Consider the following 25333-nt stretch of genomic DNA (forward strand, 5'->3'; position numbering starts at 1 on the left):
ACATGCCCATTAAAACCTAGAGCTGGTTTTAAACAAACAAACAAAAAACAGCTGAATTTGTGCGATGTTTCTGATTCTGCAATGACTAAAGAATTATTTCCTGCTTGGATTTAGGGCAATCGGTAAGTCTGAAGGTATGTTGGTTAAGAGACAGCCAGATACATCCATGCGTGGTGACCCAGGCAAACATAGGAAAATTGTGTGTCCAGTTTCATCAGCTTTCACAGAAGTTTAGACTGCTGTTTAAAATCCATTGTCATTACTCAGAAAAAGGAGGAAGCAGGGGTGGAAAGTGGATGGCATACCGATGGGGAGATCAACTAGGATGTCGATATCGGGAGTCTAGGGCAAATGCTCTCCAAGGTCATGGTTTGTATTCTGTCCTGGGTGTCAGCTCTTGTGTGATCTGGCTACGGGTAGTGGTGGTGGCAGCAGAGAGCAGGCTTGGTAATATGCTAAGCATTTTTTCCAAGCTTGTGGTCTCAGACTCCGCCGAAAGCCTCTAAGGCAGGGATGATCCCAGTTCATACCAGCCATTGCCAGCCTGACACACAATGGAAATGGCAGGATTACTGTATTTGGAAATGTGTGGTGGCAGAATGCATTTTGTGACTATTAAAGGGAACTGTGCTTTGGAATCTAAGATTAAGTAAAAAGAAAACTTAGTCAGTCTTCATAGAAAGAAGGAAGGAAGGAAGCCAAAGAGGACCAGTCTGGTTGTAGATCTAGAAAAGATGAGAGGAGAAAACACGGCAGGGTTCTTTATTTGCCCATTGATTTCCTTCAGTCTTCAAGATACATTTGTTACAGATACTGATGCTCTGTTCCAAATGAGGCTTGTCATTCTACAACACCTGAAGAGCTTCAGTTATCCCAGCTCTGCTCTAAAGATGAGATGCCTATGGGAATCATGCTTTCAGCTTTTGTTCTACAGGACCTTCAGTTTTCCACCTTCCAAATTTTTACTCTAACAGAAGAGTGATTGGGAAACATTACACAGTTGACAATATCAAATCCTGCATTTAATTCTAGATTAAATGCAGGATTTGAGATGCCTCTGAGATGCCTCTGGGAATAATAGGCATGTTGATGTTACCTCTCTTAGTCTACAGTATTTCTGATGGAATTTGGTCTGTTCATTTCACACTGTGCAGGAGTCTTCTTTGGGAAAGAACATGCCACTGGAAAAAGATCTGGTTACTGAGGAGCCCTGCTTGGGGCAGGGTTCAAGCTGATTAGAGAGAGGCATCCAGAGTGGCACATCCCTGCACACCTGAAGAAGGGAATCCCACAATCAGTAACATAGCTGCAGTCAGGAGCTCTGCAACTGTGATGTGAACTACACAATTGATTGTGAAATGTGGGCTGTCTGAGCATAAGGTGTGGTACACTCCCGAAGGTGTAAATTTATGTTATGCCAGCTTGAATGGGATGCCAGCGATTAGATGCTGTCCTTGGCATAACAGGAAGGGCTATGTATGACCCATTCTTAAATAGGTGGTTAAGACCCATTAACTGTAAAAAAGGCTTGCTCTTGGTAGAGAGGAAGGAGATCAGCTGGAAACTGTTGGTATGGATCAACACTGCTGCTTTCATTTTCAGACCCTATGTACAGGCGTCAGAGCTGTCACAGTAAGTGCCTGAATGGGAAATTTGTATGTCTTTCTGGCCAGAAATAGGGATCATGTGGCCTTCCAGATGTGAGACTACAACTCTCATTCTCCTTTATTATTGGCGGTGCTAGCTATGGGTGAAGAAAGAAACTGTAGAATTGTGTTTAGAGGGGTTCAGATTCTCCATCCTTGCCACAAGGGCTAGAAACATGTAAAGACAGTACAGTACCTGGATTGCTCACACTGCTGGTGCTGTTGCAGTAGTGGCATAGTGAACGGAAATCTTGGCAGGAGGAGTCCTGCAAAGGGTAAAATAGTATCTACAATTTCTTTGTCTAGAAATGGAATTTTGAGAACCCATTTCTGCACCGGCAGAGTCCACCGTTCTCTGTACTTGCATCAGAATGTACATACTACTGTCTGTTAGGATTGCTAGGCCAGCAATGTGCTATTGTTGCTGCTGTCAGCCATTGTATGTTATCCCTGGCATAACATGAAGGGCTGTAATATGGCACTATCAGTCTGTGCATTACAGCTTCCAGCTATGGCTGTGCCTTCTTGGACAACAAGAAGGCTTGTGGGTCAAGGTCATGGCACTCCATTCCCTCCCTTGTATTCTGTGGCACAATGAGCCCGAAAGCATGCATCCGCTTTTCCTGATCCCCACCCCTTGCTCATGGCTTTGAGTTGTGCTCATGTTGCACAGGCATAACACACACACCAACACTGTTGTGCTGAGCCAGTGAGCCCTGGCCCCAGCTGAGAATGGGTTGAAATTGGGTGCCCAGGCTTTAAAGTTCACTCCCACCCCATAAATCAAACTTGGTCCTGCTTGCCTCAAGATATGTCTCCCCACCTGGAGAGCCAAGTAAGAGCCGCAGCTCCATAAAACTTCAACGGGTGCCTTGACAGCTGGCAGCTCCACTCTCTGTCTGTTCACCTGTGTATTTGTCCATCTGTTCCTCTATCTGCCTGTCTGGACCTATCCACTGGTCAGTTGGTCAGTCTGCCTCCCTGTCTATTTGTTGATGCACCTTACTCTGTCTGTCTGTCTGTCTGTCTGACTATCTGAAAATAAAGTTTATTTCAAATTCTGCACTTAGGAGCGAGTGAGTGTATTCCACTGAATCACACATCTGGCACTGGCATTCTCCTTCGTTTCTGTGGTGTGAAGCTGTGAGCTCTCAGCTGGGCCTCGGATGCAGTTAACTAGATAGCACGGCATGTTTATTGCGTTCAACTGACAATTCTGATTAGGGCTAATAGGAGGAAGTGGTGTCAGCAAGCCATCGACCAGAGAAGCTGGCAGGAAGCTGCCCCAGAACGAAAAGAAAAAGAAAAAGAAATGTGCTTTATTTTTCTAATAATCTCTTCATTAGGATTGAAATCTTCCCATGTAACTGCAGAGTTGATAAAAAAAAAACAAAAACACCACAGGGTAACGTGCTTGCCAGAGGTTTAGAATCAACAGAAAACATGTCACAGTGGCTGACATCTAGGTCTGGGGTGGGGAAACTGTGGCCATTAAGAAGCTGTTAGACTCCACCTCCCATCATCCCCAGCCAGCATGGCCAATTGGCAGAGTGATGGAACTTGTAGTCCAAGAAAATATGGAGGGCCACAGACACCCTGCATGAAAGAATTCTAGCATGGAGCTTTGACCTCCTCTCCATGTCTTTTGTCCTCAAAAAAATTGAAAGAATTTGATTTAAGAGTGGACTGACATGCTCTCAGGTGCCATGCAATTTGGCTCTTAAGATTGTTTCATTTTAGAATGAAGCACATGTGAAAGCTTTCCGAGACACAAAAATTCCCTGCAGATAGAAAGATAGCATGTCAGGTACAAGCATTATTTTGGACTAGCTTTCTCCATAATATGGTAAAAGTACTGGGGAATTCTGGGGCGGGGGGGTAGGAGTAATGAGGAAGGTTTAAACATGCAAACCTCACCATCACTGTGTAATGCTAGCATCCCAAGAAGGCTGAAACATATACAGTATATATGCTAGTGCGATCCCAACTTTAGTACAGAGTAGAATTCCCTACTTTCGAACTTGCTATAGGATACTAAATTGCTTTCGGCTGGATAGTTGCTGTTTGATTGTCAACTTCAGACATTTAAATCATTGAAATCTCTGTATCAATGTGTAGCATAGCTGATGTTTGCAGGCATTGTAAATGGGGAATAGGCAACTGTCGGAGGTCAGTAAATATAGCATGTTCTCTACTGTGCTGTGGCACCCCTGCCCTATAAGGCTGGAGAAGGGATACAGCTACAGCTCTCCATTTGGGAAGGATTAGGTCACCTTAGGAGCTAATTGGGGGGGGGGGGCTCACAGCTTCACAGAAATGCTGAAAATGGTCCGGCTTCTCAGTCTGGATCGCTCACAAGACTACTAAGCACGCAAGGTGCTCAATCCTTTATTAACTGACTGCTAGCTAACAACCCTGACGAGATGTAACTGGTATCAGCGGTTTAAAGATAAAACTGAGCTCTACTGTATAATGTATACAGAAAGACAACCATTTGTACCAAGTGTGATCCAAAGAGAAAGGCTGCTCCAGATCTGGGTAAAGTGAAGTTGTGATTGGCCAAGTCTAGGATAGGGAAGTAAAGTAAGATACGTAGTATGAGCATGGTAAAGGCAAGTTCATTGCAAAATATTATGCAGGGGCTAAAAATCTTGTCGCTGGGCATGGGATGTTCATATTTTTTTAGACTACAAATCCCATAATTCTCAACTCTATGAATTCTACCTGGTAAATCTACAGAACTTAAATGTGGCTCATCTGGGAGAAAACGCCTAGCTGGAAAGTCTACATGGCTTAGCTCTCTCCCGGCTTCCTGTTCAGACAGGAAACTGTCCCACAGCTAGCGGCTACATTTAGATCACGGCACAGAGAAAGCAAATTTAGAAAGTGGTTCTGTGAGTTGGCGATTGTGAAAGCCGCACTACTTTTTGAAGAGAAACTTAACTCCCCCACTCCACAAATCGACAGGAACTAAGGCAATGAGTTGCCAGCATCCAGCCCCTTGCCCCACCTGCTAGGCTTTGCTGCTATGTTGCAATGATTGAATAGATTCACACACACACAAACACCCACTCCTTCCCTCCCACATTTCCTTCTCTACATCTTAGTTCAGCCATCGGATCCTGTTGTGGTGTGCATATGCGTCTGAGGTTAATTGAGTCCGTGAGAACTGCTGAGAGCAAATATCCAGTAGCAGGAAGTGACCACAGGACTGAAGACTCCTCTTCGCACGGCCCTTAACGATGCTGATGAAACACTGCAGCTGCCAGATCTCTGCCGCTGAAACTGTCCTGGGGCTGAAAGACCTTGAGCCTATTTCTGACAGCCGGCGTTTGTCCCTGATGGGAGAAAGAGGCTTGATCCTGATTGGCCTGTCCATGAACATCTAACCGCAACCGCGACAAGGGAGCCCTTGACCAGCACGTTGTCCTCTCTCCCCCGCCCAACCCCAGATGAGCAGAGGAAAATGTGAATCAACACTGACCCCTTGCCTGTTTTCATATAAGCCTTGGGAAAGTAATCTTTGGCTCACTGAGAGGCAGAGCACGCAAAGTTACTTTTTGGGGGGATTACAGCTCCAGAATAACTCAGAAACCAAGCTGGCTCTGAGATTCTGGGAGTCGCAGTCTAAAAATGAAAAAAGTAAAAGGATGGTGTGGTCCTGACGATCACACAAATCAGGGTTGATTTGATTTTGTTGTTGTTTAGTCGGTTAAGTCATGTCCGACTCTTTGTGACCCCATGGACCAGAGCACGCCAGGCCCTCCTGTCTTCCACTGCCTCCCGGAGTTGGGTCAAAGTCATGTTGGTTGCTCTTTGATGACACTGTCCAACCATCTCGTCCTCTGTCGTCCCCTTCTCCTCTTGCCTTCACACTTTCCCAACATCAAGGTCTTTCCCAGGGAGTCTCCTCTTCTCATGAGATGGCCAAAGTATTGGAGCCTCAGCTTCAGGATCTGTCCTTCCAGTGAGCACTCAGGATTGATTTCTTTCAGAATGGATAGGTTTGATCTCCTTGTAGTTCAGGGGATTCCCAAGAGCCTCCTCCAGCACCACAATTCAAAAGCATCAATACTTCGGAGGCCAGCTTTCTTTAGATTTGATTTAGATGAAGTCAATTTAAATCATGATTTAAATCACGAGCCAGTAGAACTCAATTTAAATCATGATTTTTAAATGTAAAGACTCATTCTTGCTGGCAATTATAATCCTTAATATTTGCAACTAGATGAAAATTTCATATTTAGAATAATAACCTGTCAAGTTAGTAAGATAGCTATATCAGAACAGATTTTAGTTTAATAGGTTAATTACTCATATTTGGAGAACTACTTAAACTGTTTTATTTAACTGAAAAAATAACATCATATGGCATACATATTCTTGTATTTGATTAAAAATCAATGTGTTCATTGTACATAGATTTGCAGAACAATGTGGGATTAAGTTCTTTTCTTGAACTTTGTTCATTTTATACCATTTTTACTTGAAAAAGTGCTTATCTCAGCTTGTAAATATTGTATGAATATACAGCTTCCTGCTGCATAACTGAGTTCTATTTCATGCTTAATAACCTTTGAACTATAATGTATCTTAAACAGAAAACTATCTTTAGATAGATTTTTTCCTCCAAAAGCGTTTCATTAAAATAAATTTGATTTAGATTAAAAAACTGATTTAAATAAAAAAGAATCCGATTTAAATAAAAAAGTGTTTTTTGGTTTTAATCCACCCTGACACAAATGCAAGAGTAGGTGATTACCTTTTATTAGACCACTAAAAAATCCTTCAGACTCTAAGCGCGCCCGCTTTGTGGATGCTCCACCAATCTATTTGCATTTATGTAGTTGAAAAAGGACCTTCCCCAGGGTCCTCTAGGAAATCCAGCCTTCACACACTTGGTTCTGTCCAGTTGTGTTGATTTGGTGTTCCTGAGATTAGAGGCTGGTGCTGGTTTTTCAACATTAGACTCGCAAAGGGTAAAATAAGGGCATTAAGTGATGAGCATAACAGTTTCGTTTTGTGCTGCTAGTGGTCACATAGGTTCAGTGGATGGTGAACATATTTGATTTGAATGTGTTGTGAGCATTCAAGAGTAGTCCTACTATGCTATGAATTTTGTACTTATTTTCTTCCTCAGAGATCTGAAGCCTCTTACATATAGCTATAGAGTTGAACTGGAGACAGTTAGGTGTAGGGGTGTGTGTGTGTGTGTGTGTGTGTGTGTGTGTGTGTGTGTGTGAGAGAGAGAGAGAGAGAGAGAGAGAGAGAGAGAGAGAGAGAGAAAGAATGCGATTGCTTTAAACTGGTTTACACCTGTGATATAAGTACTTAATTTTCTGGAGCAGTTGCTTTTTTCTTCCCTGTACCATCTGAAAACTTTTGTGAGGTCCTTATTACATTAGACCAGCCTTGGAAAGCTGTCAGAATTTCAGATTACTATCATGACGCTGTTGAACATCCAACTTTTACATTTGGAAAAGGTTGAACACCTAAATTGAGTCCTAGGGGTGAACAGATTGGAGGAAGAAGGTTCCATTTTAAGATTTAAGGCATCTGCATCTGCATCTTTACAGATGCTCTCCCGTCACACACATACACAACTGCTTTAGAATTGTCAGTGGAGGAGAATCAGAATCGAAGAGAATGCTGTTTGCAATTTCGGTAGACACATCAAAATTATGTATGTATGTATGTATGTATGTATGTATGTATGTATGTATGGATGGATGGATGGATGGATGGATGGATGGATGGATGGATGGATGGATGGATGGATGGATGGATTATTTATTTATTTATTTATACCCCGCCCATTTATACCCTGCCCATTTAGAAATTTTTTCTTGAGAATATCTCATCTGAGCATGCTAGAACTCAGGAGCCTTGAGTCTGAACCTCCACTCAGGCATGGAAAGTGGACAGGATGACAATGGAAAGAGAACTCCTTAAATATCTCATGTTGAAACCCTTATTAGGACCCAATGTGACATTATAGAGCTTAACACACAGTGTGCTGTTGCTTGTGTTCTTGAAGAGCCTTCCACGTATGAATGCCTATGAGAGATGCCCTACTTTAAGGTCCAGCATCCACCGCACACTGGCTGTAGATGATGGGGGTTGTAGTCCAACCCCTCTGGAAGGTCTGCCCCTTTTGGTTTGGGGACCAGGGTTTCTTGATGGTTCCCACATGCTAAGAAGCCCAAAATGCTGATTGGAATCAGAGATGACAGGAAATCAACCATTTCCAGGAGGCAAAAGACAACACGAAAATAAATGAACACACAGCCCTAACCACCGCCACCTCCCATTCTCTGAAATTGAGTCTGTCTTTCAAATTTTCATTCACAGTTGAACTGCGAGGTTGATGACTCAATCCTTTTTTGTTTTTGATTGACTAAAAAGCTACCTGGAAACTCAGAGGAATAAATAACTAGAAAGCTCTATGGGTAGACTGTGGAATAATGATTTCGTTCCCCAGAGAGAATTCCATGCGGGGCATTTCACCTCCCCTGCCCCTCCTCTTCATCACTTTCAACCCTTTTAGTTTGTGCCTCCTCCCCCCCCCCCCCTTTTAAATCCATCCACTTCTTTTCCAGGTCAGCTGCAGCAAAAAACAGGCAGCTCTCAGTGGCCATGAAGCCACCCTCTGGGATGAATGTTATGGTCCACTCCCCCACCTCTCCCAAAAAAGTGGCTTGGAAGCTATCTGTTCCGATCACAACCATAAACATATGATTTGTAAAGGCTCTGAAATGTTTGGCATCCAATGTGCCCAGGCAGGAAGACCAAGCCCTGGAACAATTACTTTAGTCTGGTGAATTTCAGGAAGAGAAAGGGTAGTTTGGCTTAGGGATATCTTTCCATAAGGAAGCAGTCAAATTTTTGCCCCCCCCGCCCCCGCCCCCACCTTCTGAAATGATGCAGCCCAATTCTGTCACCTTAGGTCAAACTGAGTTGCACACCCTCCAAGGCAAAGCTCCATGAAAAGACTGTCCATTTCCTTTTCATGACACATATTAGCTTGCTTTTCTTTTGAGATCAGACATTGGGAAGCAAACAGCCTCCATTTGCAAATCTGACTGCTCAGGCATGGAGCTTTGATGGAACTGTGTACTCAAAGGGAAAACTTGTGATAGGAGGAAGTATGTATTTCCCTTAATATAATGGTACTTTTTAAAGTGCAAGTGCACACCATGGCAGTCCCCAGAGTCCCCAAATGCAAAAAGCTGGATTGATCCACGTGAACAAAGGGGTTCTAGCAGTATTTGTTTCTATAGGCTGTCGGTCTTTTATAAAACTAATGGCTCTTAATTACCCATCCATAACCATTGAACATTGAAGTTACACCAGCTGTTTGCAGTAGTATCCTGGGCCATTTTGCCTGCCTCTGAGACAGTATATTTCTTCCTTAGCTACCCTCAGGATTGCATCAGGGGAGCTTTGATGGAGATGACGGACAGTGTTGTAGTCTCAGTTGACCACAAGGTCCCAGAGCATAGACCTTGAGAGCCCTCACTTCACAAGACCACTGAATTTAATATGACTCTTACCCTGCCACTTCCAGTTTGGCTTCTTATGTAGACTAGGGCTAAGAAATTAAGCCAAAGCCTAGGTTCTACTCTCAAGGCTATCCAGATGTTATCTTGCATGAATCAATTTGCTTATTAAGCTGTACTTCAGCTTATTTTAACCAATTTGTGAATCCTGGCCACCGGTTTCCTCTTCCCTTCCCAGTCCAACAACATCTAGGATTCTTGTCTCTGCTTTAAACCCAGGTTTCAACTCCTTCTGTGATGAAACCCAGTGAAGTAATTATAAAGGCTGGTTTGTGCAAAGGCCTGGTGTCTGAAGAAATGCCTGGTATTTATTTTTAACTGGATTCAGGAAGCGCTTTTAAATGAAGCAGTTGTAATTTTGGGAATCTTTCTGCATAAAATAGATTTCAAGGAACCCACCTGCTCTCTGTGGTATCTGTCCTAACCACGTTTTACAACCTGTGTAGTCCTCAGAGGGAAAAAGCATTGAGTTTGCTCATATAAGCACAGGCTGAGTTACTGTGTTCCTTAGGTAAACCATCTTCTCCAATACAACAGAGCGTATACTAAAATTCCCAGAAACCTTCACCACTAGCTGTGCTGGTCAGGAATCTTGGGAGTTGCAGTAGAGGAACATCTGGGCATCCAAGGACGGGAACCCCTGGTGTATAAAGTTTATTTTAAAGGCAAACTGAACAAGGTGGTGCACAGAAATGCATTTTTAATTTTTATTTATTTATACAAACTTAAAAACATTAAGACTCTAACAAATAATTAACAAAAAACAAAAACAAAATTACAAACTAAACATCTCTCTTTCCCCTATGGATCAGAGATTTCACCATCGTCTGGTCATCGGAGTATCTTCAAAGCACTCTGGTGCGCGCTGCTTCGCTATAAACTGATTTCCCCCTTAAGTTCCTCTCTTTTTCTGGGCCCAATTATATATCAACTTCCAGCTTTGCTTTACAACGTTTCTTGGTTGATCCCGTAGTGCCTCTGAAAGCATATCTAGTTCTACAGTGTCCAACAGCTTCTTTAATAACTCATCCAATGTTGGTGTCTCTACATTCTTCCATTTTTGGGCCCAGAGTAACCTAGCTGCTGCGAATATATACAGTAAAATATATGTTATTTTCTTTTCAATAATTTCTGGCATTATATTCAATAATAACATTTCAGGTTTAGAACTTAATTTTTGTTGAACAATCTCTTTTGCCATTTTCCAAACTTGTATTCATTTTTATTTTTTTTTTTGCTTCCTCGCATGACCGCCACACAATAATCCAAGTCCCTGGGTTATTTTTACATTTCCAACAAACATTACTGATCCCTTCTAACATTTTTGCCACTCTTCCTGGAGTAAAGTGCCATCTATGAAACATTTTAAGGATATTTTCACTAACATTCAGTGGCTTAATCATTTTATGATTCTCTTTCCACATTTTTGTCCATTCATCAATTTTAATATTGTACCCAAAGTTTTGTGCCCTTTTTTACCATCACTTCCTTCACCTTCTCATCCTCTAAATCGTATTCTAATAAATATGTATACGTTTTTTAAAAATTATTTTCTCATTGCTGTAAATCCATAATTCATCCACCTAGACTTTCCACTCAAAGAAGCCCATAATTTTGTCCTTTTTGTATCTCGATTCTATTTTTTTATTTTGTTGGATTTCTACCCCGCCCACCCAGACCAAAGGCCTCCTCTGGGCGGCATTACAAATTTAAAAACAGTTAAACCAATAAACATGCACTATAAATCCAAGATGGTAAGGTGTGAATTTAAGATTTAAGATTCTAATTTCATCTTTGACCACCAATCTGTAGCAAGGCCCAGTTTCTCTAGATCTTGTTTATCTTTCATATTCGTGCACATAAATGCATTTGAATGGAGTTTGATTCCAGCCAAAATTTTATAATGGAGCTTAATTTCCAACCACCCCATAAAATAGAAGTGGCAGAAAGTACATCTGAGCACACGCAAAATTGTGTCTCTTCTCTTCACAAAATACACAACATAGCATCCCTCCAGATATTTTAGGACCAAACAACCTGACCCCTGTTCATTGCCCACATGAAGCTGGGGATAACTGGATTGAACTGCTGGATAGCTCAGTGGTCTACACCTCTGGCTGCGGAGACAGGTTGGGAGTTCGATTCTCCACTGTGCCTCTTTGACAGGGACTGGATGGACTCAGTGGTCCATAAGGTCCCTTCCAGCTCTGCAATTCTGGCAGTGATGATGCAGTTAAAATCACTGAAAAGGGACCATGTTGTCTGCCACTATGAACTCAGAAGAGCTATCCTGATCTCCAGATGCAGGTGTGTTTGAATATTGACATTTTTGTTTCTGGAGGTGTAACTACTGTGGTAGGCAGGAGTAGCTGGGTTTAATTGCAGGTCAAAATCTATTACATCACTCACAAGGAAGTCAGATATGACTCGTAGAATTAATTAGGCCAACAATGTTTGGCAGTTGTGACTGAATGCAACAACCAGTCCAAAATAATAATGCCGCTCCATCCGTTATGTGACTTTAAGTACGTTTGTATTATTTCCCCTGGGTTATTCCATTTTCTAAGTGAATTAAAGTCTCAGTAGACATTACTAGGGCTGCTTCTCTGAGTGCACAATTAAATGATGGCATTCATTGCCACAGGAGGTGGTAGTCAGTAGTAGCTTAGATGTTTACAGAGGGGAAGACAGATAGATGGAAGGAAGGTGATATTTGAAAACCACATTTCTGTGTACAGAGTCAGCATACCTCTGAATGTTAAGATACTCTGGAAGAACAGTGGGGATGTCTGCCATCCTGATGCTTTGCCTGCAGGAATCTGAGGGAACATCTGGCTGGCTGTTGTTGGGAACAGGATACTAGTCTTAATGGATATAGGGTCTGATGCAGTACAGCCCATCTAGTATCCTTTGCAGATGCTGCCACTCTGTCTCTAACCTGAGCCTTCTCTGTTGTCACCTTCTTATAACATCAGGGTGAACACAATACAATGATGCCTGACCTTGTCCATTGTTCTAACCTTGTCACTGTTTTGTAGTAACAAGGTTAGAACACCCTGTCACATGGTATAATGATAAATTACATAGGCATGGCTAGGTACTGGGAAGAAGGGGCTAAGAGAGGTTAAAACACACAGCACCCTGTGGTTCAGCCTTCCCCAAATGGCTGCCTTCCAGTTGTGCCAGGATTAAGAGCTTTCAGCACCTTCGGCCAGCTAGGGGCAACAGGAGTTGTAATTCAGCACATCTGGACAGCACAAGGTTAGGGATGCTGATCTAATTATTCTTCAAGCTGGAAAACTTAAGAGCAATGGTTCCTAGCCTTAGATAACTCAAGTGTTCCTGGACTGCAACTTCCGGAAGCGTACATCACTACTGTGTTTTCCTGAAAATAAGACAAGATCTTATATTAAGAAAACACATTAGGGCTTATTCTCAGGGGATGTTTTATTTTTTATTTTTTTCATGTACAACAACCTACGTTTCTTCAAATACAGTCATGTCATCTTTTTCTGGTGTCTGCACACTGGTGGAGGGTGGGTTTTCACTCAGCTGGAGCTTATTTTTAGGGTAGGGCTTATATTACGGGCATCCTGAAAAATCATACTAGGGCTTATTTTCAGGTTACATCTTATTTTGGGGGAAACAGGGTAGCTGTGCTGGCCCAGGTTTCTGGGAGTTGCAGTCCAAGAACACTTGGGATACCCAGGTGGGAAACACTGATCTAGATGGTTAACCTCCATGTGGGTGAATTTCTTCTCCCTGCCCTGCCCATTTTTAAAAAGGTAACAACAGAGGAACTGAACACATCACTTTCTGCACATTTTGAGCCATCCCCAAAATGTCTTGTATACTCAGCTCCTGTATACTCAAATTGGTGGCTTCCTTTAGGGAGTCAGTCCATCTTATATTTGGTCTTCCTCTTTTCCTGCTGCCACCCACCTTTCCCAGCATTACTGTATTTTCCAGAGAATCTTGCCTTCTCATGATGTGCCCAATGTAAGATAGTCTCAGTTTTGTCATTTTTGCCTCCAGAGATAATTCAAGCTTGATTTGATCTAAGACTAGCTTCTTCATCTTTCTGGCAGTCCAGGGTATCCAGAAAGCTCTCTTCCAGCACCACATTTCAAATTAATAATTTTTTTTCCCCTTTTAGATTTCTTCACTGTGCAGCTTTAACACCCATAAGTGATGATAGGAAATACAAGAGTGTGGAGGTCCTTGGCCTTGATCTCCAGTGACACACCCTTACACTTGATGTTTTCCAATTCTTTCACTGCTGCCCTTCCAAGTTTTAGTCTTCTGATTTCTTGCCTGCCGTCTCCATTTGGATTGATGATTGAACCAAATATACACAATCTCTAACTGTTTGGCACATGACCTTTTCTGTTTTACCAAACCAAACAGAGGGATAATGTTCTGGCTTGTGTGCCCTCTTATAGCTAAACGGCCCACCAGAACTTAATTGGGTTTTATGCAAAGTTTTTTTAAAAAGAGAAACAACTTTTTCTCTGCCTTCCAAAACAGTCTGTTGCTTTCTTTAAAACAAAACACAAATGCACTCACTCCTCCCTGGAGAACAGTCTGCCCAACCCCCTTGGCCTCTGCTGCCAGGAGATGCTTCTGTGATAGAAATGATAGATTGCTCTTTAACAGGCAAAAATAGCCCACGGTGGAGCATCTCACGGGCTGGGCCACAGAGCTTGAAGTTTGAAGCCTGCCTCTGTATATCAAAATGCATACTTTTCCCTCTTGTGGCTGCCTTAAATTGTTTCTGTGGGTTCCCCTCTTTTCTTTTTAAGCTGTTGTGAATCCTTCCTCACCTTAGCGCTGCTCTTATCAGCTTAGAGGCTGTGAGGGACAGCGGACCATCGTCACTCACCACCAAACAAGTTACTTTTTGAGAAGTTGCTCATTTTTTTAAAGTGATGTGGCTAGCAGGTAGCCAGTGGATGAGGCTCTGGTTAACAGGACAGAACCTCTCATGGAGGGAAAGGATGAAACCTGAAGGCTTTTCTGCACATTGAGGTCCTTCTGTTCTCTATTCATGGCAGAGGTTCTTCAGGTCCAGCGTGCTCATATGCACATCCCCATTCTGAGGTAAGAACCAAACACAAATATCTTGTGGGAAGCTGGAGTTCATGCAATCTAAGGGCCGAGGCCAAGATGGAATGAATCATTGCTTTATTTGGTTGTTGTGGGTTTTTCGGGCTCTTTGGCCGTGTTCTGAATGTTGGTTGTTCTTCCTAATGTTTCGCCAGTCTCTGTGGCCGGCATCTTCGGAGGACAGCACTGTTTGTTTGGTTATAATGTCTATATGCTAGCTTCATAATGTTTATGTGCTGTCTTTCCTCCAGTGAGCTTAAGGCAACATGCGTGGCTCTTTTCCACATCTCCATTTTATCTTCACAACAACACTGTGAAGTACGATGAGAAAGAGAGAGCAGCTAGTGAGTTTCATGTCTTAATGTGGACTTGGACCTGGATCTCCCCAGTATAATGCTCTAACCACCATACCTTTTCTGTGGCTTTAGGATTGGGACTAAGCTATTTTTAGCTGGATTGGGTTTTGTGTTGGGTTCTTTCGTATGGAGTGTACTGAGAGGTTTTGCTGTCTATGTCTGTTGATGATTTCTATGTGTCTTTCGAAAACAGTGCGGAGTCCGCTGACACTTTGAAGCCACACAGAGGGATTGGTGTAAGATCATGTAGTAAGATCATCTCCATATTTTGAAGGGACCTTTGGCAAGAAGTGTGTTTGCCACCATGATCCCTACACTTTCTGTGGAGTTGTGGGGGGAAAAATTTTTACTGTTTTGACTTTGACTCTCAGAATCCCCTAGCCAGAATGGCAAAGGAACATGCTGGCTAGTGTTTATGGGAATTGCATTCCAAAAACAAACAAACAAAAAATGAAGAATGCTTACTAACATACCCAGCCCCATGTCCAGTTCTCACCATGCTTAGCACAGGGTCAGGGAACTTTCGATCCTCTGGATGTTGGGAAACTATTACTGCCATCATCCTTCATCTTGGGTAAGGCTGGCTGGGGCTTATGGGAAGTCAACAACATCTGAAAGGCAGGCTGCAGCTTCCCCTGCGATGACTTGGACACAGAGGGAAAAAAGCCAGTGGAAGATGCCCTTGCTCCTCCTCCTTATACTTCTTCTCTGCCTGAGTAGAGCAGCCCAACTAGCATGAACAGCAATGGGCAGTAGGGAGAACAGAGCCAGGATTAGCTCTCTGTAGTCAGAGATAAGGTGACTCGAGGGTTGGGCTGACTTTTCAGAATGTTGTTCTCAAGGTTTTGTTTGTCTCGTTTCATTCAGGCACCGTGTTCTGCAATTGTTCTAAAAGTTTTCTGTAATTGTGCAGCTTGATGATCCGTCCATTCATTACCAGATTAGGGATAGCCAACTTGCCTGTTCACAGATATTTGTCTGGGGCTGTCTCTAATGTCACTGCGCCGTCACATTTCTTCATGTTGGCTGTTCCTCTGCTGCCGTCCTCCACCCCCCTCCGTTCTGGTTGCTCAGAGGCATGCAGGAGCAGGCTTCCCATTGGACGGTGGTAGTTTCATGCATAATCAACCAGAGTTCTGCTGCATGGATGGATGGCCGCCTGGCCATAAACAGCAACAGAACCTCCCAGCTTCCAATGTTATAAACTGGTAGCTTTTCACAATGGAGGAATAATGCTTATCACAAGGTGCCTATAGTGCCGAACCAAAAGTGAGACTATTCTTCATGTTCCATTAGAAGCTACGGAATTGTACTTGCTGCAAAGCTTAACTGGTGTAACTGCAAATAGAGAGGAAGATCAGGTTTTACCAGAATTACCTGGGCCTGGATCCACTTACTGTTGACTCTAGCCTCACCTACCAGTGCCTTTGGTTCTACCTGCTATTGGCCCCAGTTCTGCCTACTGTTTTGTTTGCCCTTGGCCATGATGCATTTTAGATTAAAGTGTTCCTTCGGTCACTTGACTCAGTGCCTAGTCTTGAACACAACACAGGTTCTCCTTCATAGACTTGTATCAGCTGGGCATCTCAACCCCAGCATGCAGATCTTTGTATTGCTCATCAGTGGTGGGAGAAAAGCAGAGAGGGGCAAAATACTTTATTTTGACCGCAGCTCCAAGAACAGCCAAGCCCAACAGGACTAGGGGCCATGCTGGCTGGCTTGCTTTGAGAACTGTAGCTAAAACAAAGCTACTTCCCCAGTTTCTGGAGTCGTCTTTCTTCTCCTGCTTGAAATGTTGACACTGTCCCTATTGTCATCAATATTGTGTCACTCTGGGTAAATGAAGTTAATGGAGGGCAGTGTTTCCAGAATGGTGTTGCCCTCACTTTGAGAAGGAGATCTGCGGCTGCTTAAATATGCGGCAAGGAAGGGTATACCCAGAATCCTCAGTTTTGGCTACACAGTACAATAGTTCCAGATCTGTTTCTTTCCCAAACATTCTGCTTTCCCACTTTAAGTATTGAGGCACCTGGCAGCCCTGCCTATTCTTTATTTATTTGGCCCCCATGTCTCTGAAATGGAAGCCAATTGGAGTTAGAGTTCTTCTTTTGTCTTACATTTCAAGATCTTGAACCTGTGTCTTCTTGATTCAGGTCAAGGCCGGCCAAATTTAATACAATCTTGTTCTGTATCACCCCAAACTGGGATAGTTTTTGTCTCTACCAGGTGTTGCAAACTCTTACAATGGACTTCTTACTTTGCGACACCAGGTTAAGAATGCTACCAATGCAAAATCTTACTTCCTTTGTTTAATTATTTAAACCACATTTCCAGTTACCAACCAAAATAAACAAGCTAACAGGAGAAAAATGCAAATGAAAGCAAAATCTTGATGAAAATGCAACATGAACAAGTAAATAATCATATTTCAATATTAATTACATGCCAAAGCTTCCTTTATGCCACTAGCATACATGGGAGAGACCTGTCTGAATAAAAAAAAACCCCAAAAGATAAAATCTTCATCTTTAGTAGTGGAAGGACAACAGAGAGCAAGTGAACTTAAATTCCCTTGACACGGAGTTCCAGAGGATTGTTTTAAAACCACTCTGTGTCTTTGGCAAGCTGAAGGGGACTCCCCAGCTGGTCTTTGAGCATAGAGAGAGATAAAGAGAGAGTAAGAGAGGCTATAAGGGATCCACTCAAGAGCCCCACCCCCAACTCCCTGTGGAATCACATAACTGGTCATGATCATGAGGGTTCCAAAGGATGTGGCTGTCAGAGGTGTGTGTTACAGGGACCTGGGTGGCATAGGGAAAAAGGGACAGGAATCCATGATTACAAAGACATGACACCCCCCCCCCCAATTTCTCATCAAAAATATGTTTTGGATGAATGCTACAAGCCAACTTTCTGTGGTTACCTAGTAACACTACTGGGGGAGGAATTTCAGTTACCATAGCGATGTGGGATCTTGCAGTGTATTTGGGGTTTACCTTCCCATCTTTTCTTCCACCACCAGCAGCCCTAGAAATGGAGAGATCCTTGGCAATGGTGGTAAATTAGGGCAGAATTTCAGATGTGAGCTTAGCACTATGCAACCTCATTCTCTACTCAGGCAGTCTCCCATCCCCAGGCTTGTGCATTTTCTAGCAGCCAACCAGGAAAAAGTCTACAGACCATTTGTATCCTGATCCTGGTTTTTGGTGGATTGGGAGGGAGGCAGACAGGAAATAAACCTCTTAAATCCTTCCCCCCCCTCCCCAAATATAACCATTCAGTGTTCTTCACTTCATGGATGCACAAAGTGATAATATTGGCATGCGTTAAATTGGAGCAGGGAATGTGTAGCCCTTCAGATATGATTGTGTTGGCTAAGGCAGATGGGCCTCCCAATTTGACAACACATGGAATTTCATGTGTTCTCCATTGCTGGTTAATGAATGATCTTACAGCAATGTTACAAGGCCTGTATTAACCATGTACAGATCTAAATCTGTCTATGTGGCTTCATAGTAGCAATGATCGAACTGATCATCTTTTGTGTCTCTGTCATGGTTAGCGTGATCTGCTGTTGTTTTCCCAAGATTTATAAAGTGTTCACTAGAAATGCCTAGTTTTCAGGTCTCTGCGCCCTCCCCATGAATCTGGACTAGTGGTACCCTACCTTGGGCCCCTAGATATTCTTGGACTCAAACTCCCAGAAGTATTCACCACTAGCTGTGCTGGCCAATATTTATGGAAGCTGTAGTCCAAGAACACCTGGGGACTTGGTGAGTTGGGAATCATCGATCTAAACCTCCATGGCCAACATGAGATATATTTTGCCTCCAACCATGCAGATGTATTACGTGCTCTAAGACAGAGTGTGGCTTGCCACTCCACACAACACAGTTATTTAGATTCATTTTGAACTAGCGCTTAGGCAGTGAAGTGTTTGGCACAGCTGTATTTTGTATGCTTGGCCGATGAGGCAAAAATGCCCTCTAAAAATGGGTTGATCTTTGGTAATGGGATGGCAGTTAATTGTAAGCTGTGGGGAGCAGTGGTGGGATCTCAGATTTACAAATGAGGTGCCCAAAGAGTTCTTCTTTTTAAGAACATGAAAAACATGCCACCCCTCATCTAGGAAAAAATTCTCCTGGAAATAGTTTGTGTCATGAACACTTTTTTAAAAAATGTCTAGCTTTTAAATTTCCTGTTCTCCTTGAACAACACCTGATAGCCTCCCACTTGTGAGAGGAACAAATGGTTCTAAAAAATGTATGTGCGTGTGTACAGGCATTTGGCACAACTGTGTGGATAATGTTTCCTGAGGCAATCGCTGGTTTTCCAAATATTACATTTCCGCACATCTGTTCGGTCACATGAGTCACACTGCTCACGTCATCAGGTGTGTTTGGAAGAAATTAATTACTTGGATCTCTTTCAGTCCTGGTATGTGAAGAGACCTGAAGAATAGTCATTTATTATATTTAATTTATAAGTGATTTTTCTGTGGAAAAATAAGGCCCAAAGCATTAGATGATGGCAATAAGATGAACGCTGGAGCCATCAAGCAATTTAGAGGATATATCCAGATATATAAAAGCAGCAGCAGCTCAGGAGACCTGTATTACTGCCTGGCTACAAATTCTCATGTAGGAATGAACTGCACTGGTTGACTTCAGAGTTTGAGAATGGGAGAACTGCCATGTGGGATCTTGCCATTAATACAGCTAACCCAAGATTTTGTCTCTGATAGAGGTCAGCTGTAGCGCTCTGGGATGTTTCTGAGCGAGGAAAATGAGAATATAAGCACCCGCTGCTGTTTCTTTCTCTTGTTTTGAAACATAACAAATTCCATTTCTAGCCATTGTGGAAGAAGGATGTTGCCCGTGCTGTTTTCTATTGATTTGTATAATCTTGAGGAAGAAGAGGAGGAAAAGGAAGAAGAAGAAGAAGCACCTTCGTTATGCAATGCTTCTGGTTACTCCCCAGTCACCCTTTGTGCTTGCTGTGGCAATGGTACAACGGTGCTGTGTACACTTAGCTATTAGGAAGCACTTACCTCAGAGTAAATATGCTTGGAATTAGATTGCATGATGGTTATTTTGCTCTTGCTTATGCAGTTGGTTTTATTGGATGGCAGGTGTGTTCCCGGTGCAGTTGGTAGCTCACGGCCCCTTGGGATGGACTATATCGGAAATCTGGATGAGTTAATCACCCTTGCATCTTCAAAAGCAGCTGATCTTCCCTTATGCAAAGGAATTGTGCAGTCAAGACGATTAGCACTTAGATTTGTGCAATTATAGTGTTCCCCTAGGGGAGGTATGACATTAGCAACAAAGTTCAATTTACATGATGGCTGAGTCCTGGTATGCGTGTGTGTGTGTGTGTGTGTGTGTGTGTGTGTGTGTGTGTGTGTGTGTTTTCCAGGATGCTCAGTTGCTCCTCCTTATTTTTGGTTGGTGTTGATGCCAAAGGTTAAAGTAGGAATGGAGGAACTTTGGATCTGAAGATGTTTTTTTAACCCATGACTGTATTTTTTAGCCCATCATCCAGTGACATCCAATGGCCAGTTGTGAGACTTGTAGTTAAAAGCAGTGGTTCTTAACCTTCGGCCGGCTAGATGTTTTAGAGATCTACTTCTGTAATACTTAACCATTGCCTGTGTGGCCTGACCCTGACGCTTTTGGGTAATGAAGCCCCAAACAACTGGGGAATCCTGATTGAAAATCACTGACCCAAAGCTTCTGGGGGAAGCAGAGGCTTTTCATCTCTGCATTAGGGGAAAGCACTCTTACACATTTGCTGTTGTTGCTGTCTTTCCATTTCACACGCTTGAGGAAAGTGCACTAGCACTTTCTGGAATCAGAAAACAACAGCAACACCCTTCGTTAAACTGCTTTGGAGATTGACAGTTCTTCTCCAGAACATCTCTGTGTTCCTTTAAATCCATCCTTCAAGACCACTTTTTCTCCAAAGTCTCTAATCCTCCACCACTACAGGAATTAAGCCTAAATCCATGTAACTGCACTTGTGTGCTTTTCCCCCTACTTAGTACCTTTGTTTCTGGTGATTATCTTCCCTCTCTTTAAGCTTTTTTTCACAGTAGTCTGGTGGTGATCAAGCCTTCTGCTCTTACGCAGCTTGTGTTCATCACAGTGGGACCCGTTTATGGTCATTTTCTGTAGACTGTATCCCAGTATGGGGACAGCTGTGTGTGCGACGGTGTTTCTGAAGCAGTGATGCTGTGTGTCCTTTGCACACTCATACCATCCGAGTTTGGAGAACTAGACTATTGTATTGTTTATAAATCTATCTTACTTCTACATGCTGACTTATTTTGAATAATGCTTTCTGAATCTGCTAAGCCCAGGCCAGGGACCCTGGAGAAGTATGGCCTTTGACTACTAGCAATCTTACTTCAGCAATCTCTCTTCTAAGAGATCTCTTGCAATGTATTGTCTGACAGAGTAAGTTCTACAAGTGGGAGCCCTAGATTCTCTGCCCCAGTTTATGAAAGATATTATAATCATGGCCTGTTGACTATATGACTTTAGCAAAAGCTAGTAAAAAAGTTGTCTATATTCTTACAAGAAAGTACAGAAGGACAGCTGAACATTGAATTAGCTATGTAAGTGCAGACAACTATGGCTGGCTGTAAGCTCTAAGCAGAGTGAGGCTGCTGTTTCAGATGGGAGATACCAGAGAGCAGCAGGAAGGCCACAGACAGACCCTTTGCTTCAGACAGCAAAAGGTTTTGGGTCAACATTGTGCGTAACTATGATTTAAATCCTGTTATCTTTCTGTTCACCAGGAAATCATTTAAACTGATTAATTAGTCCATTTAAACTGATTAATCAGTCCATTTAAACTGTGAGACTGACTTAATTTTATTTATTAGACATATATATGATTGCAGTACGATTCATTCTCCAGATTATAGGATTTTGTCAGAAGCACAACTCTGTGATTGTCTGATGTGGTTCCCGTTCACTTAATGGAACTGACTTCGGGGGGGGGTGTACATCGGAATGGAGTGGAGGATTCTTTATGTACCACTTTGCTAAAATCGCTGTCCTCCGAGTTCAATCTAAACAGCTACAAGTAGAATATTCCTAGCATGTCCACTTGCTTTCAGATATATATTTGCAACACAGGGGGCTAGAAAGCTGCCATTGCTGCTGCTGCAGCAGTTGTTCTTAATAAGTATTAAAAGCATGTGGGAAGCTTAAGTCCCTGCTGCCTCTCCTATTGCATATTCTCATGGAACCGCCAGCTGCATACAAATCGCCCTGATAATCAGTCCTGTGGGCAGCAAGTGTGTCGCTTCACTGGCATTAAATGAAATGTTAAATATGGGAAGAAAGACCTGTTTGGGGGGGGGGGGATATATATTCTACAGCCTGCGGACTGTGGGGATCAATGAGGTCGATGGAGGTGGAACTGGGTTCCAACTCAGAGCTGCATTCCGAGTTGCACCGTGTCATTTTACTAGGTACAGGGATCCCGAGATGTAAAACAGATTGTGAATATTTAGATAAATAAGTCTGTTGCCTCCCCTGACTCAGTGCCCTTCAGATGCGCTGTGCTAGAGTTCAAACACAGCATGAGTATCCTGCTTGGGGATGATGGGACCTGTAGTCCAGCACAGATGCTGGATGCCAGGTTGGAAACACCTGCCGAACACCATCTGAGTCCTAGATTCACAATTCCGGGGAAAAGGGGAGTCATGGTGATCCTGAAAACCGGATTCTGGTCTCAGTCGTGGTTACAATGACAGGGGTGTATTCTGTGTTCATTTGCCCATTACATCCCCCAGCTGAGCACTCTCTGTCCCACTCCTGCCTCCTCCAACTTAGTACTGTATGTTGGATTGCAGTGACCACAAGACCGAAGCAAGCATGGGCATATTTTCTTAGGATTATGGGAGTTGTGATCCAACAGGAGTTCTGGCTGATTTCTACTTGGCAGATTTTAACAGGCTGAAAGGAGAAGAGTCTTGGTCGTCTGCATCTTGGGAAAGTATCTTTTTCTTGAATGGAGGAGCACGTCTGAGACAAAGACGTCTCCTTGGCGTTGCCCTTGCTGTCAGCTCCAAAGCACTTTAAACGCTCATTTCCCCTTCTCTTTTTTTCCCCTGTCCTTTTCGGCAGCATCGCCTGCTTGCCTTCCACCTTTCTTGGTTAATTGAAAAGATAGTGGGCCTAGATTACAGCCTTGCTGTATTAAATTGCTCAGGATGGGAGGCTGACTTGACAGCCAGGGAAGGCGATGCTCCGGCCAGTGAATCAATCATGAGTTTGCAAAGCTGGAGAGTGCTGCTTTGGGTGGCAACAGATGATCTACCTAATCATCTTAGAACTGCAGAGCTGGATGGGGCCCTATGGATCATCAAGTCCAGCCCCTGTCAAGGAGGCAGCACAGTGGAGGGAATCGAACTCTCAGCTTCTGGCTTCTGAGACCTAAACCACTGGCCGATCCAGCAGTCCTCTCACTGGGCCTAGCCAGGGTGATGATTATTTACATAAGATGCAGGGCAATGAATACAAGATGATGCTACAGCCAAGCTGTTGTGGGCTTTGCAATGCTTTGGGTAGAGGAATGGGACTGGGCTTAATGGGGTAGTGGGTAATAATATAGGTACTGTACGTACAGAGTACACAAGTTCTGCTACCTTGCAAGGTGGGCAACATATGACACACCCCGTGATGGTGTTCACCTTCAGCTTGCACCATCTTTCTTTTACCATCAGCCCTCCTGCTGGGGTTGGTGGGAATTGCAGACCAAAGATCAAGAAGAGGTATTTTGATTTAACCTTTCATGGACTATAGACCACCCCATGCTAGACCATCCATTAATAGAGGTTAATGGTTGTTGTGGGTTTTTCGGGCCCTTTGGCCGTGTTCTGAAGGTTGTTCTTCCTAACGTTTCGCCAGTCTCTGTGGCCGGCATCTTCAGAGGACAGGAGTCAGAACACTTTCTGTGCTCTGGTTAAAATAGAGGTTAAAATAGGCACAGTGCTTGATGTAGTAGCTCACCATTTAATAAGGGGGGAAAAGAGAGAGGGGGGTTAAATTACACTGTTTTAGTGTACAACATATGTACAAGCTGTTAATTCTAAGAAAGCCGCTGGCCTGTGTTGTTGGAAGGTCTCTTGTCACATCAGGGGGGAAGCCTTGCCATTTGGTCTGGCTTTCTCATTTGAGGAAAAGATTCTACAGGAAATTTAGAAGCCTTCTGCCCCACTCTGCTCTCTTCATTTCCTGATGTTTTATCTGCATATGTAATTAAAATCCCTGTTCATTCAGTAAAACTCATGGCTTCCCTTTGTTCTCTGAGAACAAACATTTGCTGTTATGTTCCCCAAAGAGTTGGGCACTGTAAAAGCAGACTCTTCCTTTGAGATTTTGTTCTGGAATGCCTGGAAACCCTTGTATTTATTCTCTTTTAAAATATGTATTGTTTCATTTTTATTTTGCTTTTCCACTAGATACCACAGGGCAATACATCTAATTAACAATCTACCTCCCCTGATATAACTTGCCTCAGCCTGTTTACTTTATATCCCAACTCTGTTCCAAAACTGGGGCTCCCCCCCAAAAAAATACTGCCCCCCCCGAAATCCAGGTTTGGATTCAACAGGGATAAATGCAAAGTGCTGCACCTCGGAAAACAACAACACAGTAACAAAATGGCGGATAACTGGCTCAACAATATTAAAGGTGAAAAGGATCTTTTAATCATCATAGGGCACAAACTGAATATGAGCCAACAGTGTGATGTGGCTATAAAAAAGGCAAATGCTATTTTAGGCTACATTAACAGAAGCAGAGTCTCCAAATCCCATGAGGTACTATTTTCCCCTCTATTTGGCACTGGTTAAAGGTAAAGGTAAAGGTTCCCCTTGACATTTTTTGTCCAGTCGTGTTCGACTCTAGGGGGCGGTGCTCATCCCCGTTTCCAAGCCATAGATCCAGCATTTTGTCCGAAGACAATCTTCCGTGGTCACATGGCCAGTGCGACTTAGACACGGAACGCTGTTACCTTCCCACCAAGGTGGTCCCTATTTATCTACTTGCATTTGCATGCTTTCGAACTGCTAGGTTGGCGGGAGCTGGGACAAGCGACGGGCGCTCACTCCGTCCCGTGGATTCGATCTTACGACTGCTTGGTCTTCTGACCCTGCAGCACAGGCTTCTGCGGTTTAGCCCACAGCGCCACCACGTCTGGTTAGGCCTCATCTAAGGACTGGCACCACACCTCCCCTCAGCCACCTTCCAAACAATGGCTTGAAAGGACTTGTATAGTTTATTTTCAAAGGTGGGGTATGTAAGGATGGGAGAAAGGGTAATTCAGAAATAGGAAAACAGTTTCAGATACAGAAGCAAATGTGGCACAGGATTAAAGCATTCAAAAGCAAAAGCACACCAGAAAATATTGAACACTAATTTACCCTATGTATCTCACACTGATGTACAGTGATGGAGTAAATCTAGGGAGACATTCTATGTGTTCTCCAGCTTAGCTTCATACATAGTGCACAGAGGTTTCCTTGTGAGTTATGCTGCCACCAGAAAGCAAAGCATGGCCTCCCTATAGATATGCTAAGCTCCAAAAAACTTAGATTCCCAGTTTCCATTTTAAACAATTGAATAGCCCATTAACACTTGAGGCTAAC

General features: G+C 43.2%; 1 protein-coding gene across 3 annotated transcripts in view; it reads left to right on the forward strand.

The window, feature by feature from the left end:
• Nucleotides 1–25333, forward strand: part of PDE1B (phosphodiesterase 1B) — a 141796-nt gene that overhangs the window by 68380 nt on the left and 48083 nt on the right. Inside the window, exon 1 of one of the 3 annotated variants that reach the window (XM_072991243.2) lies at nucleotides 9838–14305. The exons of the other annotated variants lie outside the window; for them this stretch is intronic. Within the exon in view, the coding sequence (XP_072847344.1) occupies nucleotides 14253–14305 (53 nt within the window). The 5' untranslated portion in view covers nucleotides 9838–14252. Of the gene's footprint in view, nucleotides 1–9837; nucleotides 14306–25333 lie in introns of those variants that run through there. 3 annotated transcript variants of the gene reach the window in all.

This window comes from Pogona vitticeps, chromosome 2, assembly GCF_051106095.1.
Source record: "Pogona vitticeps strain Pit_001003342236 chromosome 2, PviZW2.1, whole genome shotgun sequence".
Classification (NCBI taxonomy): Eukaryota; Metazoa; Chordata; class Lepidosauria; order Squamata; family Agamidae; genus Pogona; species Pogona vitticeps.